General features: G+C 45.8%; 1 protein-coding gene across 2 annotated transcripts in view; it reads left to right on the top strand.

Annotated features, from left to right (window-relative positions):
- Positions 1-21,442, top strand: part of snx29 (sorting nexin 29) — a 127,392-nt gene that overhangs the window by 94,677 nt on the left and 11,273 nt on the right. The window contains exon 19 of one of the 2 annotated variants that reach the window (XM_088016539.1): positions 18,260-18,400. The exons of the other annotated variant lie outside the window; for it this stretch is intronic. Within the exon in view, the coding sequence (XP_087872665.1) occupies positions 18,260-18,400 (141 nt within the window). The remainder of the gene's footprint in view (positions 1-18,259; positions 18,401-21,442) is intronic. 2 annotated transcript variants of the gene reach the window in all.

Here is a 21,442-nt window from a genome sequence, read left to right as displayed (position 1 = left end):
GTTGTTTACAGGAACACATTTCATTCATCCAGGCTGCCAGAGAGCGAGAGAGAGCAAGACTTTAATCACATAACAGGAAGGTCTTAAGTGAATATAGCAAAGTTTCTGTTTTATTCCTCTGATTTTCATGTTTGCAGCCATTTGAATATCTTTGAGGCTCTGTAAAGACCAACACACACGGAGAGACTTCTGCTTTATTTAAGCTAATCCCTAATAAAAGGCAGCTTGAAATGTTAAAACTCTAACTACCCCAAATTGCCGTGTGACCTCAAATTATTTGCTGAAAATTTGGAGCAAATCTAAAATATTCAAAATGAAATTCAGTTTAAGACGCTCGATAGTTTCCACACTTTTACAAATCCTCTAACGCGCTAATAGCATATCTTTTTTGTGATTTTCACTTTAGCCTTTTTGCTAACTTTGAAGATGATTGCGCATTTAGCTTTCCCTAAATCAGTTTTTTTTATACGTTCTAAAACTCAAATTTTCTCAAGTGTTTTATAAACTTTGAGTTGAATGAAGTTTGTTAGTTTTGGTTATCAGTTGTTATGAGTTCTTCAGATAGTTAGACGTTTATCTTCATGCTCTTATTTTGAAGAGAAGCCTGTTGGCGCAGCAGCAGTCACTTCATTTCATGTGGAATCGTAAAGCAGCAGAACATGGACAGCAGAGAACCTGACGTTCTGTTCAGACTTTCGTTTCATCTCCTCACGCTGCCTGCAGGTCAGCAGCAGCATTCAGAAAATAAATAACGAAGAAGAAATGTTGGTCCTCATGTTTGGGCTCGGCAGCCGATGGAGTCGTGTTAGCTGCTCTCACATGATGAGTGATGTGACATTTTCTCCCGTTCAGAAACAGAATGAGCTGATTGTAAAACGTGCACTCACTCCTTTCTTCTCCGTTTTTGCATTTTAATGAGCAGAAAAAACGTTTCTCATATTTTCAGCCCACTGAAAACAAAACATTCACTTATTTATAATGTTTCCTGCTGCAAGAGTCGACTCAAATGTTGAAGTACTGCAAATGCAGTTTGGCTTTCAGGTGCTTTTATCAATTTAGATGCAATTAAAATTTTAAAATGGAAGATATAAAGTGCAACATACAATTTTTATCCAGGTTTTTGCTTTAAATGATCAGCAATGAGACCAAAAACATCCAGTGGTTTTAGCTAAAATGCATTTAATAAACTTGGTGAAATAAAGCAAAGTGAGTAAAATAAAAAAATCTAGAAAAAGTTGATCCACCTGAAAAGTTTAGGATTTGGTTTGCCGTTTTTTTTTTAAATAAAAATCCAAACGTTTCAATTATTTTATTAAGAAATTTTTATTTCATATTTTTTAGCAAGTAAATAGAAAAGTTAAATTGTTTTTGTAATTAAAATGAAAATACCACAGATTTCATGGAACTGAAGTATTTTGAACGTCTTTGGCCAAAAAGTTTGTACACCCCCCGTGAGCAGGTTTTTATTTTATTTTATTTTTTCCCTGTATTTTTACATTTTCTCTCTTTTCCATTTTTACTCTTCTTATTGAGAGCAGTCTAACTCTGTAAATTTGGTAAAATATTCAGTCAACTTCGCTTTGTAAGTTTTGCTTCAGAAGTGAATATTTTAATTAATTAATTTCCATTTTCATCGTCTCGACTCACTGAGCTCTCTCTCTCATTACCATATCGTCTCCACCTGTTTTTAATTATTCTGCTTTATCTTTAAAATTCATTATAGCCCAACTGACAGCTAGCTTTTTGTTTCAGCCAAATATAAAATCTGCCAAAAACGTGAATATTTTTAATTAAATGCTGTTTTTTTTCTTAATTGGTTAAATGAATTTGATTAACTCTGTAGCTGTTAAATTAAAGTATTTTTTACTCAGGTGTTGTAGGTAAAACCAAATCTCTCTGAATCAGAATATCATCAAAAACTATTTCATTAATTCAGATTAAAAAGTAAAAGTTTTGTACAGATTCATCCACACAAAGTAAAACATTTAAAGCCTTTATTCCAGTTCATCTGAAGGATTCTGATGAGAAGCAGAATTTTACATCAAATTGACAAAATATTGTTGCCATGGCGATTAAAGCCCCGGATCAGCTGAAGAACTAAATCAATATTTAAAATTTTTGTTTCTGTGCAAATGTTTCACATTTGTGTAAATTTTAGTTTTGCGATATTTTATCTAAAAACGTCTGTGATAAATTAATACATTAAATACATTTTCAGTCAAATTATGTTAATAAAACATTTCTATGCAGCTAATAAAGCACAGCCACTTTAAGCTCTTCATTTTTGTCCCACCAGATTTACTTTTAAAACCGTTCTCTCTCGCTTTGCTGTAAGAACCAAACCTCCCGACCCACAATGCATTTCAGGATTGAAACGCATAAGCCTTTGGGGAGCGTTTGACTGGACGGGCTTCGTTGCGCCGCTGTAATCTGGATTTGATCTTTCGGGGCTGGAGTTTTAAATTCTGTCCTGGTTTTCATGGATCCTCTTTCTGAAGTTTCCCACAAATCTGAACAGGAAGTGGTCGGCGCCATCTTGGTGGTCCAGCAAAGAGGAACGATGGGAGAATATAAAGAAAATGTCTGCTGTGGGGATGGACCCGTAAGAGACGGAAACCAGTCAGACGGTGTGAACGAGCTGCCTCTGATCTCCTACTGTGACATAGTTCACTGCTCAGTGAACAGGAAGAGTTTATCCAGCACGGAGGAGCTTCACAGCCTGAAATCCTTACAGTCACAGTTTAAACGGATTTCTAGAGGACGTACGAACTCTTCGAGTCAAAAACGAGGTTCTGCTGACTGGAGAGTGAGTACATGAGGTAACAAACACGTAGGCCGCATGTCCCTGTTAGCTAGCAGATACATTAGCTAAGCTAACGCTGCTAGTTCGGCAGCAAGTACTGCAGTAAATATCACTGATGTTTATCTTAGTATTACACAGGCGGATAGAGTATTGAAGTAGTTATAAAGTACTTATGTTGTTTATAAGTACTTTATAGGAACGAGAGCTAGTTCTGAGCTAGTGGCTTCTTTATTGTTGTCATAGCAACTGCCTACCAAGATGGCTGTCAGTTAAAATGTGACGTCACTTGGGAATCAAGAATTGACTGAGATCGGACTCATGTTGGCGTTTTTCCTGACTGCATGCTTGAGTGGTGTCTCTAACGCAGCGTGGCGTAAAATCTCACGTTGGATGACCTCTAACAGAACAAGGCGGCGCGATTAAAGCATGTCGGTGTTTTCATGACCGGACTGAGTAATCGGAGGACTCTGGACTTTCTCTGAGCAGATCCTGAATATCCACACCGATAACGTTCATTTCCTGCCCTTCGCCACCGTCTCACTGCGCTCCTCCTAAATCCTCTAAATGACTTCTATTTTCTGCATAATTAGGTAAATGGATGGCCGACAACGATCTGTGAAGAGAAGGGAGATGACATGAGACGGTTCCTTTGCTCCCTGTCTCTAAAATAGACCGGCGGTCTGGTTGCCCTCGTCTTCATGTCTGTTTTTATAAACGAGCTCCAATCAGGATCTGTAGCTCAGAGTTAATGATTCCTTTACTGAACTGCTGATGTTTCCTTTCCTTCCACCGTTCAGCAGGCGAATCCGAACCAAATCCGACTCTTTTTACCACAGTCTGAACGGCCCGATTCTGATTCTTTCACCAGAAAATAAATCCGATCTCCTCTGTACTTGAAACTAAATCGTATCGGATAGTTTTTATGTTCTTGCTCTGTGGTTGGAAACCGTTCACACCGACGTCCGACTGCGGCCGGATTTAATCCGTAGCAGGAACAACCATGCAGAAAAAAATCAGATGTTAGCATGTAGCTCAGCTACACCGTATGCTACCGTCTCCATGGCGACGGTAGAGCATTGTTACAAAATGGGTTTGGTTTTTAAGTTTTTTTTAAATTGATTTTATGACATTTTAAATTGATTCTGAATCGTAGTAAATTGAAATTGTGATTTTGGATTTATTTTTTAGCAGTCTGCTAATAGGCTAGCATGTTCTGTCTGGAGGAGTTGCTGCTCTGTTTCCGTGTGAATTCAGACGTTTTGTGTTGAAATGCAGCCATAACTGAATGTTGGTATTAAATATGCATCGGTCTCCTTCCCCTGAGCAGGTGAGCCTCGTTAGCATGGGGATGAACACGTTGCCGTCACGGATCAATGAAGAAACAACTTTCTGCACCTGAATCGTTCTCAGTGGACCAATATAAAACTCACATGCTGGAAAGATGAAACGTTTCCTTGACATTTCCTTCGCCGCGCCGGCGGCTGACAGCAGCCGACTGCGGGTGCAGCAGCTGACATGCGAGAGTAAACGGTGGCGCTGTACCGGCCCGGTTCTGCTGACTGGTTCTGCTTTCATCACAGTGCTGCTCTAATGGGCCTTTAAATGCAACACAATGGAAGTGGGTTTGTCACAGTTCATCACGTCAGACAAACCCCATCAGCTCGCTTCCTCTGGATCCGTCTGAAGCTTCATTACGGCCCGTCACCGCGGGGGGCGGGGCGTCGGTGTCAGGACGCCGCGCCGACGGCGCCCAGATTCCTGACAGCGATAATGACGGAGCGTTATGATTCAGAAAGGAGGCTGGTTCACTGGCGTTTGCTGATGAGTAAAACAGTAAAACGTTGTTGTTGTTTTTAAGGCTGTAATGAGGAGATGTTAGAAACTCAGCAGCTTCCAGAAACATAAAACATGTTACATCTGCCTCAGATTAATCTGCTGACTGCTTATTTATTTTATACAGACTTTCATTAACCTTTTAAAAGGAGAGTTTCATGGTATTTATGTTCAGAATGGCGCCTGTTAGCCGCTAAGCTAGCTGTCAGGGATTGAGTTAAATCAATGAAACCAGTCCTGATGAACAAAAACCTTCATAACGTCTCTTTCCTTATCAGATTTCTACAAAATATGATAAGTATCATATAAATAAGCTGAGAAAACTGCAGATGTGTAGGTTAATAAAATATTTTGTCTCCTGGATATAAATCTCTGAAATGTTTGGTTTCTGTCGAGATGCAGGAGAGGACTAAACATTTTTTTCTTTTACAATGAAGAATTAATTTAATTTTACATAAATGGTCCTGAAGGAGACGTAGTTTGCTTTTCTTTTTTGAAATTTTATCTCATAAATTTTGCAAAGTTTTATAAACAAACGAGACAATAAGTCCAGTTTTATCGTTTAACTTTTATAAACTGTAGTGCGTCACAGAACAGGAAAAATAATGCTAAAAAAACTCAAACTCTCTTTCTTGCTGTTAGCTTTGTGCTACATCTGCACACCCGTTGCCGTGGCAACCTACTGACAACATCCCCACTAATTAACAGATTACATTCAACTGTATCAAGAATTAAAATCTAAAATCATGCAAACATTTCCCACAAACAGAAAATTCAGTCTGTTACAGTTTTATGTTTCCAGACTTGATGTTAATTTTTAATTTTTATTTTGCGTCATAATTCTGCACCAGAGGAGAGCTGCCTAATAACAACAATATGTTTTTAACGTCCAACAGTACAGAAACGTAAGACTCATTCTGAACGTTATTTCAGATATAAAATCCAGTTAATGCTTCTCCTTGGCTTTGACCTACTTGCAGGTTTGGAGATTCACAAATCCACTTTTCCTGTTTTTCTGCAGTTTGATGCAAATTTAATGTCTGAATTTAAACCGACTCCATCAAAACCACAACGATGTGCTTCCAGCGCCTCACCGCTAACATGTCAGAAACGTGGCGGCTGTAATCAAGTTGTCGTAAATTGCAGCCATTTGTCACAAGCTGAAATTGTTCAAGGTGATTTTTCTGAAATGTTTTTCATGTCAAACAGAAAAAAATGGACAGAATCACAAAACCAGAACAGTGATGGAAATTCATTGATTCATGAACTTAGAGCTGCTAGTTTTCTACTCCTGTTTCATTTTGAACATAAAACTTTTTGAGTTTCTCTGTTAAAAGTTGGATTTAAATGTTTGTTGCTTACATTTTTAAGCTGAGTGAATCTCAAAGTGAAACGGTTTCTATTCTACTGTTTACATCCTTTTCTGTTTTGTTTTGCATCAAATGTAAAGTTGTTTAATATTTGCTATTGTCAGTGGTGACCTTTAACCCCTTCCGATATGATGCGTTTTAGAAACGTGAAAATATTTCCTGGTGTGATAATCTGAACTTTGAGATGCTAAATAAACGCTAAAATGCTTAAAAATCATTTTAAAAGTCACAGAAGCGATAGCGTAATAATGCTAACTTCTCCTGCTATACTCTAAGCAGACGCTCTGTCTGCACTGATGAAGATTCACTATCTGCATGGGGGAAACTTGAACTGGCTCCAACTAACAGCAGCCCAACCTACTTTCTGTTTTAGCTGAGGTTCAGGCCAACGGCCGCCCGTTTCCCACTTGGCACAGCGATGCAGTGGAACCCAGTTCAACCTGCTTGAACAGAAACTTCCTGTGGAGGAGAGATGAGTTTTTACTGGATCAGGCCGTCAGGTGTGGACGTCCTGATTGGTCAGATAGGAACGCATATGTCACTTTAATGAAATATGTATAGACATATTTTATTTGCTGACTGAATATCAGGGCAGAAAAGTGAAAGATGTTTTTTATCTGAATTAAAAGCACCAGGAAGTCCCTCGCTGCCTTCCTGGACTCGGTAGAGCAGAAGTTTGTGAGCTTTGCTCCTGAAGTGCTGACAGCAGCGGCTCCGCTCCATTAGCGGCGCCGTCCGCTCCCATCATGTCAGCCGCTGCTGTCACTTCATCTGGGCTTCCTGCTGGCCAGCATCACATCAGAAAGCAAAACACAGACGCATCAGTCTGTTCCAGTCATTTCCTGTTGGGTTTACTCCTGAGCTTCCACGCCGTTCAGAACCACTTCCTGTTGGTCTAATCGGGCCATTCAGACAAAACTGACTAAAAATAACTGAGTTACTGAAAAATGTGCTCCGTTTCCGGTTTCTGGTTGTTGCTGGTTTTTCTTGCTGTGCCGCTTTCTGCCAGCAGATGGCGCCACTTCGGCATAAGTCAGGAAGAAGCGCTAAAATCTGATTTGGGATTACTTTGCGTTTCACAGGGGTTTGAATAACATTAAAATGGGAAAATGCCGCTGCTTTTATTATCTTTAGTGAAAGTCTGAAAGTTTCTGTGCCGTAAATCTTTTACATCTCAAACTGTGATGTTTCCTGGGATTTTGTTACAACTATAGAAAAAAAATTATTCTTGTTCCTGGTATAAAAAAAAACTAAAAATATGACTGAACAGAAAATCTAAACTGAAACGAAGCATTTTCAAACAATAAAACTAAACTAAAGTGAACACATAGTCCACACTAACAATGAGTTGTAAATGAAAACAATGAAGCCGTTCTGATTGCTGCTGGACGCCGGGAGGTAAAAATGTGAGTTTTTTCCCAGCATCCTCTCTGCGGCGGCCAGCAGGCTGGGCGTGGGCGGAAGGAGACGCTAATTGTTTAATTAGACGATGGAAGCGCCGAGCTTCACAGTCTCTCCTGGAAGCGGCCGCCGTGTCGGACTCATCGGCACACCGGACCAAAATAGTCCATGTGAAGAACGAGTTGGAGAGTTCAGGCGCTGCTTACTTTCTCACACACACACACACACATGAACACACACGAACACACGAACACACGCACACACGAACACACACGCACACACGAACACACGCACACACGAACACACACGCACACACGAACACACACGCACACACGAACACACACGCACACACACACACACGAACACACACGCACACACGAACACACGCACACACGAACACACACGCACACACGAACACACACGCACACACGAACACACACGCACACACACACACACGAACACACACGCACACACGAACACACACACACACACGAACACACACGCACACACACACACACGAACACACACACATGAACACACGCACACACGAACACACACGCACACACGAACACACACGCACACACACACACACGAACACACACGCACACACGAACACACACGCACACACGAACACACACGCACACACACACACACGAACACACACACATGAACACACACACACACACGAACACGCACACACGAACACACACGCACACACGAACACACACGCACACACGAACACACACGCACACACACACACACGAACACACACGCACACACGAACACACACGCACACACGAACACACACACACACACGAACACACACACATGAACACACACACGAACACGCACACACACGAACACACACACACGAACACACGCACACACGAACACACACGCACACACACACACACGAACACACACGCACACACGAACACACACGCACACACACACACACGAACACACACGCACACACGAACACACACGCACACACGAACACACACGCACACACACACACACGAACACACACACATGAACACACACACACACACGAACACGCACACATGAACACGCACGCACGCACACACACGAACACACGCACACACGAACACACACGCACACACACACACACGAACACACACGCACACACACACACGAACACACACGCACACACACACACACGAACACACACGCACACACACACACGAACACACACGCACACACACACACACGAACACACACGCACACACACACACGAACACGCACACACGAACACACACGCACACACACACACACGAACACACACGCACACACGAACACACACGAACACATGCACACACGCACACACGAACACACACGCACACACACACACACGAACACACACGCACACACACACACGAACACGCACACACGAACACACACGCACACACACACACACGAACACACACGCACACACGAACACACACGCACACACACACACACGAACACACACGCACACACACACACGAACACACACGCACACACACACACACGAACACACACGCACACACACACACGAACACACACGCACACACACACACACGAACACACACGCACACACACACACGAACACGCACACACGAACACACACGCACACACACACACACGAACACACACGCACACACGAACACACACGAACACATGCACACACACACACACGAACACACACGCACACACGAACACACACGCACACACGAACACACACGCACACACGAACACACACGAACACACACGCACACACGAACACACACGCACACACGCACACACACGCACACACGAACACACACGCACACACGAACACACACGCACACACGCACACACGAACACACACGCACACACGAACACACACGCACACACGAACACACACGCACACACACACACACGAACACGCACACACGAACACGCACACATGAACACACACACACACATGAACACCCACACACACACGAACACGCACACATGAACACGCACACACACACGAACACGCACACATGAACACACACACGAACACGCACACATGAACACACACACACACATGAACACGCACGCACGCACACACATGAACACACACACGAACACGCACACATGAACACACACACACACATGAACACGCACACACACACGAACACGCACACATGAACACACACACGAACACGCACACATGAACACACACACACACATGAACACCCACACACACACATGAACACGCACGCACGCACACACATGAACACACACACGAACACGCACACATGAACACACACACACACATGAACACGCACACACACACGAACACGCACACATGAACACACACACGAACACGCACACATGAACACACACACACACATGAACACACACACACACATGAACACGCACGCACGCACACACATGAACACACACACGAACACGCACACATGAACACACACACACACATGAACACCCACACACACACGAACACACACACATGAACACGCACACACACACACACATGAACACACACACGAACACGCACACATGAACACGCACACGAACACGCACACATGAACACACACGCACACACGAACACACACGCACACACACACACACATGAACACGCACGCACACACACACACACATGAACACACACACACACACGAACACGCACACACGAACACACACGCACACACACGCACACACACACACACGAACACACACACATGAACACACACACGAACACGCACACACGAACACACACACACGAACACACGCACACACGAACACACACGCACACACGAACACACACGCACACACACACACACGAACACACACGCACACACGAACACACACGCACACACGAACACACACGCACACACACACACACGAACACACACACATGAACACACACACGAACACACGCACACACGAACACACACGCACACACACACACACGAACACACACGCACACACACACACGAACACACACGCACACACGAACACACACGCACACACGAACACACACGAACACACACGCACACACGAACACACACGCACACACGCACACACACGCACACACGAACACACACGCACACACGAACACACACGCACACACGCACACACGAACACACACGCACACACGAACACACACGCACACACGAACACACACGCACACACACACACACGAACACGCACACACGAACACGCACACATGAACACACACACACACATGAACACCCACACACACACGAACACGCACACATGAACACGCACACACACACGAACACGCACACATGAACACACACACGAACACGCACACATGAACACACACACACACATGAACACACACGCACACACACACACGAACACACACGCACACACGAACACACACGCACACACGAACACACACGAACACACACGCACACACGAACACACACGCACACACGCACACACACGCACACACGAACACACACGCACACACGAACACACACGCACACACGCACACACGAACACACACGCACACACGAACACACACGCACACACGAACACACACGCACACACACACACACGAACACGCACACACGAACACGCACACATGAACACACACACACACATGAACACCCACACACACACGAACACGCACACATGAACACGCACACACACACGAACACGCACACATGAACACACACACGAACACGCACACATGAACACACACACACACATGAACACGCACGCACGCACACACATGAACACACACACGAACACGCACACATGAACACACACACACACATGAACACGCACACACACACGAACACGCACACATGAACACACACACGAACACGCACACATGAACACACACACACACATGAACACCCACACACACACATGAACACGCACGCACGCACACACATGAACACACACACGAACACGCACACATGAACACACACACACACATGAACACGCACACACACACGAACACGCACACATGAACACACACACGAACACGCACACATGAACACACACACACACATGAACACACACACACACATGAACACGCACGCACGCACACACATGAACACACACACGAACACGCACACATGAACACACACACACACATGAACACCCACACACACACGAACACACACACATGAACACGCACACACACACACACATGAACACACACACGAACACGCACACATGAACACGCACACGAACACGCACACATGAACACACACACACACATGAACACGCACACGAACACGCACACATGAACACACACACACACATGAACACCCACACACACACGAACACACACACATGAACACGCACGCACACACACACACACATGAACACACACACACACACGAACACGCACACATGAACACACACGCACACACGAACACACACGCACACACACACACACATGAACACGCACGCACACACACACACACATGAACACACACACACACACGAACACGCACACACGAACACACACGCACACACACGCACACACACACACACGAACACACACACATGAACACACACACGAACACGCACACACGAACACACACACACGAACACACGCACACACGAACACACACGCACACACGAACACACACGCACACACACACACACGAACACACACGCACACACGAACACACACGCACACACGAACACACACGCACACACACACACACGAACACACACACATGAACACACACACGAACACACGCACACACGAACACACACGCACACACACACACACGAACACACACGCACACACACACACGAACACACACGCACACACGAACACACACGCACACACACACACACGAACACACACGCACACACGAACACACACGCACACACACACACGAACACACACGCACACACGAACACACACGCACACACACACACACGAACACACACACATGAACACACACACACACGAACACGCACGCACGCACACACACGAACACACGCACACACGAACACACACGCACACACGAACACACACGCACACACACACACACGCACACACACACACGAACACACACGCACACACGAACACACACGCACACACGCACACACACACACGAACACACACGCACACACGAACACACGCACACACGCACACACACACACGAACACACACGCACACACGAACACACACGCACACACACACACGAACACACACGCACACACACACACACGAACACACACGCACACACACACACGAACACGCACACACGAACACACACGCACACACACACACACGAACACACACGCACACACGAACACACACGCACACACACGAACACACGCACACACGAACACACACGCACACACGAACACACGAACACACACGCACACACGAACACACGCACACACGCACACACGAACACACACGCACACACGAACACACGCACACACGCACACACGAACACACACGAACACACACGAACACACACGCACACACGAACACACGAACACACACGCACACACGAACACACACGCACACACGCACACACGAACACACACGCACACACGAACACACACGCACACACGAACACACACGCACACACACACACACGAACACACACGCACACACACACACACGAACACACACGCACACACACACACGAACACACACGCACACACACACACACGAACACACACGCACACACACACACGAACACGCACACACGAACACACACGCACACACGCACACACGAACACACACGCACACACGAACACACACGCACACACGAACACACACGCACACACGAACACACACGCACACACACGAACACACGCACACACGAACACACACGAACACACACGCACACACGAACACACACGCACACACGCACACACGAACACACACGCACACACGAACACACACGCACACACGAACACACACGCACACACGAACACACACGCACACACGCACACACGAACACACACGCACACACGAACACACACGCACACACGAACACACACGCACACACACGCACACACGAACACACACGCACACACGCACACACGAACACACACGCACACACGAACACACACGCACACACGAACACACACGCACACACGAACACACACGCACACACGAACACACACGCACACACGAACACACACGCACACACGAACACACACGCACACACACACACACGAACACGCACACATGAACACGCACACACACACGAACACGCACACATGAACACGCACGCACGCACACACACACACACATGAACACGCACACACACACGAACACGCACACATGAACACGCACGCACGCACACACACACACACATGAACACGCACACATGAACACACACACGAACACGCACACATGAACACACACACACACATGAACACGCACGCACGCACACACATGAACACACACACGAACACGCACACATGAACACACACACACACATGAACACCCACACACACACGAACACACACACATGAACACGCACGCACACACACACACACACATGAACACACACACACACACGAACACGCACACATGAACACGCACACGAACACGCACACATGAACACACACACACACATGAACACGCACACGAACACGCACACATGAACACACACACACACATGAACACCCACACACACACGAACACACACACATGAACACGCACGCACACACACACACACATGAACACACACACACACACGAACACGCACACATGAACACACACGCACACACGAACACACACGCACACACACACACACATGAACACGCACGCACACACACACACACATGAACACACACACACACACGAACACGCACACACGAACACACACGCACACACGAACACACACACATGAACACACACACATGAACACACACACACACGCACACACACACACACGAACACACACACATGAACACACACACGAACACGCACACACGAACACACACACACGAACACACGCACACACGAACACACACGCACACACGAACACACACGCACACACACACACACGAACACACACGCACACACGAACACACACGCACACACGAACACACACGCACACACACGAACACACACACATGAACACACACACACACACGAACACGCACACACGCACACACACGAACACACGCACACACGAACACACACGCACACACACACACACGAACACACACGCACACACACACACGAACACACACGCACACACGAACACACACGCACACACACACACACGAACACACACGCACACACGAACACACACGCACACACACACACGAACACACACGCACACACGAACACACACGCACACACACACACACGAACACACACACATGAACACACACACACACGAACACGCACGCACGCACACACACGAACACACGCACACACGAACACACACGCACACACGAACACACACGCACACACACACACACGAACACACACGCACACACACACACGAACACACACGCACACACGAACACACACGCACACACACACACGAACACACACGCACACACACACACACGAACACACACGCACACACACACACGAACACGCACACACGAACACACACGCACACACACACACACGAACACACACGCACACACGCACACACACGAACACACGCACACACGAACACACACGCACACACGAACACACGAACACACACGCACACACGAACACACGCACACACGAACACACACGAACACACACGAACACACACGCACACACGAACACACGCACACACGCACACACGAACACACACGCACACACGAACACACACGCACACACGAACACACGAACACACACGCACACACGAACACACACGCACACACGAACACACACGCACACACGAACACACACGCACACACGAACACACACGCACACACACACACACGAACACGCACACACGAACACGCACACACACACACATGAACACACACACGAACACGCACACATGAACACACACACACACATGAACACCCACACACACACGAACACGCACACATGAACACGCACACACACACACACATGAACACGCACACACACACGAACACGCACACATGAACACACACACGAACACGCACACATGAACACACACACACACATGAACACCCACACACACACGAACACACACACATGAACACGCACGCACACACACACACACATGAACACACACACACACACGAACACGCACACATGAACACGCACACGAACACGCACACATGAACACACACACACACATGAACACGCACACGAACACGCACACATGAACACACACACACACATGAACACCCACACACACACGAACACACACACATGAACACGCACGCACACACACACACACATGAACACACACACACACACGAACACGCACACATGAACACGCACACGAACACGCACACATGAACACGCACACACACATGAACACGCACACGAACACGCACACATGAACACACACACACACACGAACACGCACACATGAACACACACACACACATGAACACGCACACGAACACGCACACATGAACACCCACACACACACGAACACGCACACATGAACACACACACACACATGAACACGCACACGAACACGCACACATGAACACCCACACACACACGAACACGCACACATGAACACGCACACGAACACGCACACATGAACACGCACACACATGAACACGCACACGAACACGCACACATGAACACACACACACACACGAACACGCACACATGAACACGCACACACACACGAACACGCACACATGAACACGCACACGAACACGCACACATGAACACGCACACACATGAACACACACACACACATGAACACCCACACACACACGAACACACACACATGAACACACACACACACACGAACACGCACACATGAACACGCACACGAACACGCACACATGAACACGCACACACATGAACACGCACACGAACACGCACACATGAACACACACACACACACGAACACGCACACATGAACACACACACACACATGAACACGCACACGAACACGCACACATGAACACACACACACACATGAACACGCACACGAACACGCACACATGAACACACACACACACATGAACACGCACACGAACACGCACACATGAACACACACACACACACGAACACGCACACATGAACACACACACACACATGAACACGCACACGAACACGCACACATGAACACACACGCACACACATGAACACGCACACGAACACGCACACATGAACACCCACACACACACGAACACGCACACATGAACACGCACGCACACACACACATGAACACACGCACACATGAACACGCACACACACACACACACACACAGACTGTTGGAGCGTAGCGGTTGGAAGTTGCAGGTAGTGAAGTCTGGAAATAAAAACTCTCCATGTTGGACTTTGATTAGACCATCGCTGTCAGATGCAGCTGGAGTCGAACCTAGATCCGTTAAACTCTCTGGTTCTGGTTCTGTTTGGACCCGTTCACCCGACTGTTAGTCAGATTTAAAGCTGCTTCCTCTGATAACGCAGCAGTGAAAACTGATTAAATTCCAGGATCTAAATGTGTTTCTGTTTGTCTCAAACTGTTTCAGGCTGGAGATCATTTAACACATTTAACCTGAAATTAGCAGCATTTTAATTTATCCAGCCTGAAATGAAAATATGAGTCTATTGACTCAAACCATGAATACGTCTGTTTACAGATGGTTAAAGTTTGGATCCCAGGTTTTCCAGTCAAACACGTGGAAATAAAAACAGAAATAGTTCTTTACTACCAGGTGAAATAGTTTTATAACAGCTGTTTCTATTAAATACGAAATGAAATTAAAATCACAGTAAGTCATTAATCTTGGCAGCGACGGATGTAAACATGAGATGATCATAATTTCTGGAGCTAGCGCCCATCTATCAGCCAATCAGAGGACTCAGTGATAAGCCCCGCCTACTTGGGAGGAGTTACGCGTTTTGAGTCGGCCATTTTCCATTGGAGTTATTGATTCAACATGTTGAAATGACTATGAACAGAGTGATGCTCTAAACAAACAGAAACAAACCATGAAGAACACTTCCTGTCGTCTTCTTCATGGTTTTCACCAGTAGTAACATCTGAATGTTGATCATGTGACTCGTACGATGTGGAAAAAATGTTTCCATTGCAGTTTAGTGAAACATCTATTTAATAAAAACAACCTCATCCCTGCAAAACAACTTTTTACTGAAAACGGGAGTTTTTCCATTAAGCTACTTTATGTTTGAAGCAGCTAATGTCCTTCTGCTTCACATCGATCCTCTGCTTTGAGTTTTTCTGTCATTTGATTTCCTGAACTGTGAAGATGTTGAAGGGCTGCTGGCGGCTCAAACAGAGAAGATATTATCCAGTTATATTCTTGAATTAATTGATGTATTTCCTCCGTTGGGATCCTGATGTTTCTGTATTCATGTTTCTCTGTGTTTTTGTTAAAAGCTCTTCAGCTGTCTGTGTGTTTTGTGTCGCCTGTTTTTCCTTCAGTGAGAATAAAACCCGACTCTCCTCTCTGTCCTCTAATAGGCTCATCTCTCCCTCTTTCTCTCTCTCCCTCCATCTTTCATGAGTCTGAATAAAGCAGCTAATGGTGCATGGAAATAGTGGCGGCGCAGTCACGACTGCAGACACTTTCTGTTCTGTTTCTGTATGTAAGTGGAAAAGAGGACGAGCCGTTCCGTCGTCACGTTTATCCTGGAGCCTCCATGTAGAGCGCAGCCCGGCACGCTGTGTGGCTTCTGTCGGGTTCCTGACACAGATCACTGACGGTTGATGCGTCTTCCTGTCCTCAGGTTTACATTCGCATCCTGGACAACGAGTGGAACGTCTACAGACGCTACACCGAGTTCAGAGAGCTGCACAACCAGCTGAGGTCCCAGTTCCCACAGGTGGACACCTTCAGCTTTCCACCCAAGAAAGCCATTGGGAACAAGGTGAGGTCGCACTGTTTGTCTGGATGCTGCCACGGCGAACTGGGCCAAAGCATTTCAGTTTGATTCAACATCCAGTACGAATAAGTCAAGTTTCCAGCTCGGGTCCCGGTAGGTGTACCTAATAAAGTGTTCAGAGTTCCAGTAACCCTCAGGTTCTGTTGGGTTCAGCTGTGAGATGACTGTGAAGGAAAGCGAAGGACTGAACCGATTTAAAAAAAGCATCTTCATCACCAAAAACAGAAGCGAAAGATTTGAGGCCAGACTGAGAGAAACAGGAAGCAGCTGGATAAAGCTTTAAAGCTTCCTGAGATTTAAGTGGCAGATTAGTGAAGTCTGGGTGTGTCTCTGTGCCCAGTGTGTGTGTGTGCTCAGTAACACTCACACACACACACACACACACACACACACACTGATGCTTCATGGAAAACTGAGCATAAAGCAGCAGTTTGATAAAACGCTCTCTGCATTTCTTCAGAATGGATTGTTTTTACCAGCAGTGTGCCAAAAGATTGATTCAGAATCATTATAACATCCTAATATTCATTTTAAAAAATAAAACAAACCGCCTCTCTGTTGGCTTCCGTCTTGTAACTAAGCGGGAGTCCTGGCGTTGCCATGGAGACGGTACAGAAACTTACACGAGGCAGAAAGAACAAAGAGGAAGCAACAGAAATTCAAGCGGCTCCGTCTTCGTTGAAGGAAAATATTTGAGTTCTTTTTGGTTTTTACCTGAATTCCTGGGAGGAAAACCGAGCTGGACATGAGCTTCACCGAGTTCAAAGTTCACAAAATGTAGACGGAGAACTTCAGGAACACCGCTAATAAACGGAGCTAGTTAAGCTACAGCGGAGCTACGCAGTTCCGGTACTCCGAGAGGTGAGCTGTGATTGGTTAGAAGGTCCGGTACGGAACACAGAGGTGGGATTTGATTGGTCAGACTGTCCGGTCTGAGAGCAGGGCTGTGATTGGTTGGAAGGTTGTGGGCGGGGCTTGTGAAGAAACGATATTTTGCTTTCACTATCTGGTTTCTGTATCTGCAGTCAACATAAATATTTTAAAGAAACGTTTATCAGACACAATGTTAAATTTTTTATATTTTTTATGATTTTTCACTGAATAACTCCAAACACTGTGGTGGCTCAAGACTCCTGGGTGGAAATTGAAAGGCGCTCTGCAGAAAGGTGGCGCTCTCTGATGGAGGAAAATGGAGGATTCAGAGAGGGAGTGATTTACTTTAAGCATGGATTAATATTTAAAACACTTTAATGTCTCCATGTGTCGTTCAGATCTGCTCCAGTCTGACAGATCCTTATGATCTGTCATGAGGATCCTATGATCACAGATCGACTGAAGCAGAAATTATGAAGAATCGGTTTGAATCGAATCATGAGTTGGTAAAATATTCCCACCCCTAGCTTATAGTGTGTGTGTGTGTGTGTGTGTGTGTGTGTGTGTGTGTGTGTGTGTGTGTGTTGTCTTTATTGGTTTTCAGAGGTGAACACCTTTCCTCCTCCAGGTGAGCTGCTGTTAAGCTTCTAACCAAATGAAAGCAGAACTCGTTTCTCCCTTTAGACTGTTAGTTTATAACGAGTTGAAGCCGTCTTATTAAAAGCTCATGGATGCTCTGTTACAGCCATTAATTCACCAGCAAATTAATTAAAATCCTAAAATTAGTGAATCCACGTGCATGTTGACCTACCATGGTGGTTATATAACCGCTTCTCTGCTTCAACATATTCATTTAATCTGTGAAGCAGCAGCAGTGACTCAGTTTGCTGATGATGTTCCCAGTAGGTCTCTGCTTCCTGTCCGTTCAGATGACCTCCAAACGACCTCATGACTCATAAACCATAAACACAAACATGTCCGGCTCTAAGCAGCTCCGTTACGTTTCCAATTTCTGTGTTAAAAAATATGATTTTATATCCGTACATGTGACTCAGGGACCAGATAAACTCAGGAGCCATTTTGTTTTTAGAAACACAAAATCATTTTGTGAATTTTTTTATGCTCATCAATACATTAAATATTAAATATTTTAATGAAACAAACATTTTAGGTAATTTTTTCAGTTTATTTTGGTATAAAAAATATTTTCATTTCCAAACAACAAAAATGAGAACTTTCTTCAAAAACTTTAAAGTAACCAAAATTAAAAGAAAACATGGCTAATGAAATAAAAATACTTGGTGCCTAACACTTTCCATGAAGGAAGAATTAAATGTGAAACTCTAAAAAGTTCCCAGTAGAGGGCCACATTTGTAATTCTTGACCTGCAGTCTGGGTTAGTCTGGTAACCCTAACCCACTTTGGACACCTCTGATCTACCGACAGATGTAAACACACAAACCTGGAAACACAACAAAACCCAACAGCAAGTATAAAACACTGCAAACTGGCTCCACCAAACGTTAGTCCTCCAGGCCAGCAGGGGGAGTCGACAACCAGACCCTAAATGAAGACGGGACGTCCAGTAGAAAGTTGGAGGAAGAAGGAAAATACTTCATGTACAATATTACAGAACAGCAGATTCTGTAACAACGTTAGCTACCAACCGCTAGAGTTGGTAGCTAACGTTGTTACTCTGTCTCCCCCTAGTGGCCTGGAGGACTAACGTTTGTGGGAGCCAGTTTGCAGCATTTTGTTCTTGGTGCAGTTTTTGCTGTTTGATTAATTGTAGCCTTATTTTATTTTAATTGTAGTTTGGCTTGATGTTTTTCTGAAGCACTGGACCAAACCGTATTTCTTCATATTTTCTGTTGACAGTGACCCTATAATGCGCCGTCGTAGATTTCAGACCTGCGATCAAAGCTGCAGGGAAAGATTTTACACTGGAGCCCAAAACTCGATGGTCATGAAGGCGAGAGGAGGAACGACGGCAGCAACGAATAAAATCAAATGTTTGGCAAAACGTTGATGAGAGCTGCAGCATGGAGCGATTCAACAGGCCCAACAGTCGGCTGGTTAGGAGCTGTGTGTGTGTGTGTGTGTGTGTGTGTGTGTGTGTGTGTGTGTGTGAGATGCATCAGCAGCTGGCCGGTC

Source organism: Poecilia mexicana, unplaced genomic scaffold (genome assembly GCF_051168715.1).
Source record: "Poecilia mexicana isolate PSO_F unplaced genomic scaffold, ASM5116871v1 scaffold_19, whole genome shotgun sequence".
Lineage (NCBI taxonomy): Eukaryota > Metazoa > Chordata > Actinopteri > Cyprinodontiformes > Poeciliidae > Poecilia > Poecilia mexicana.
This window is presented reverse-complemented; position numbering and strand designations above follow the sequence as displayed.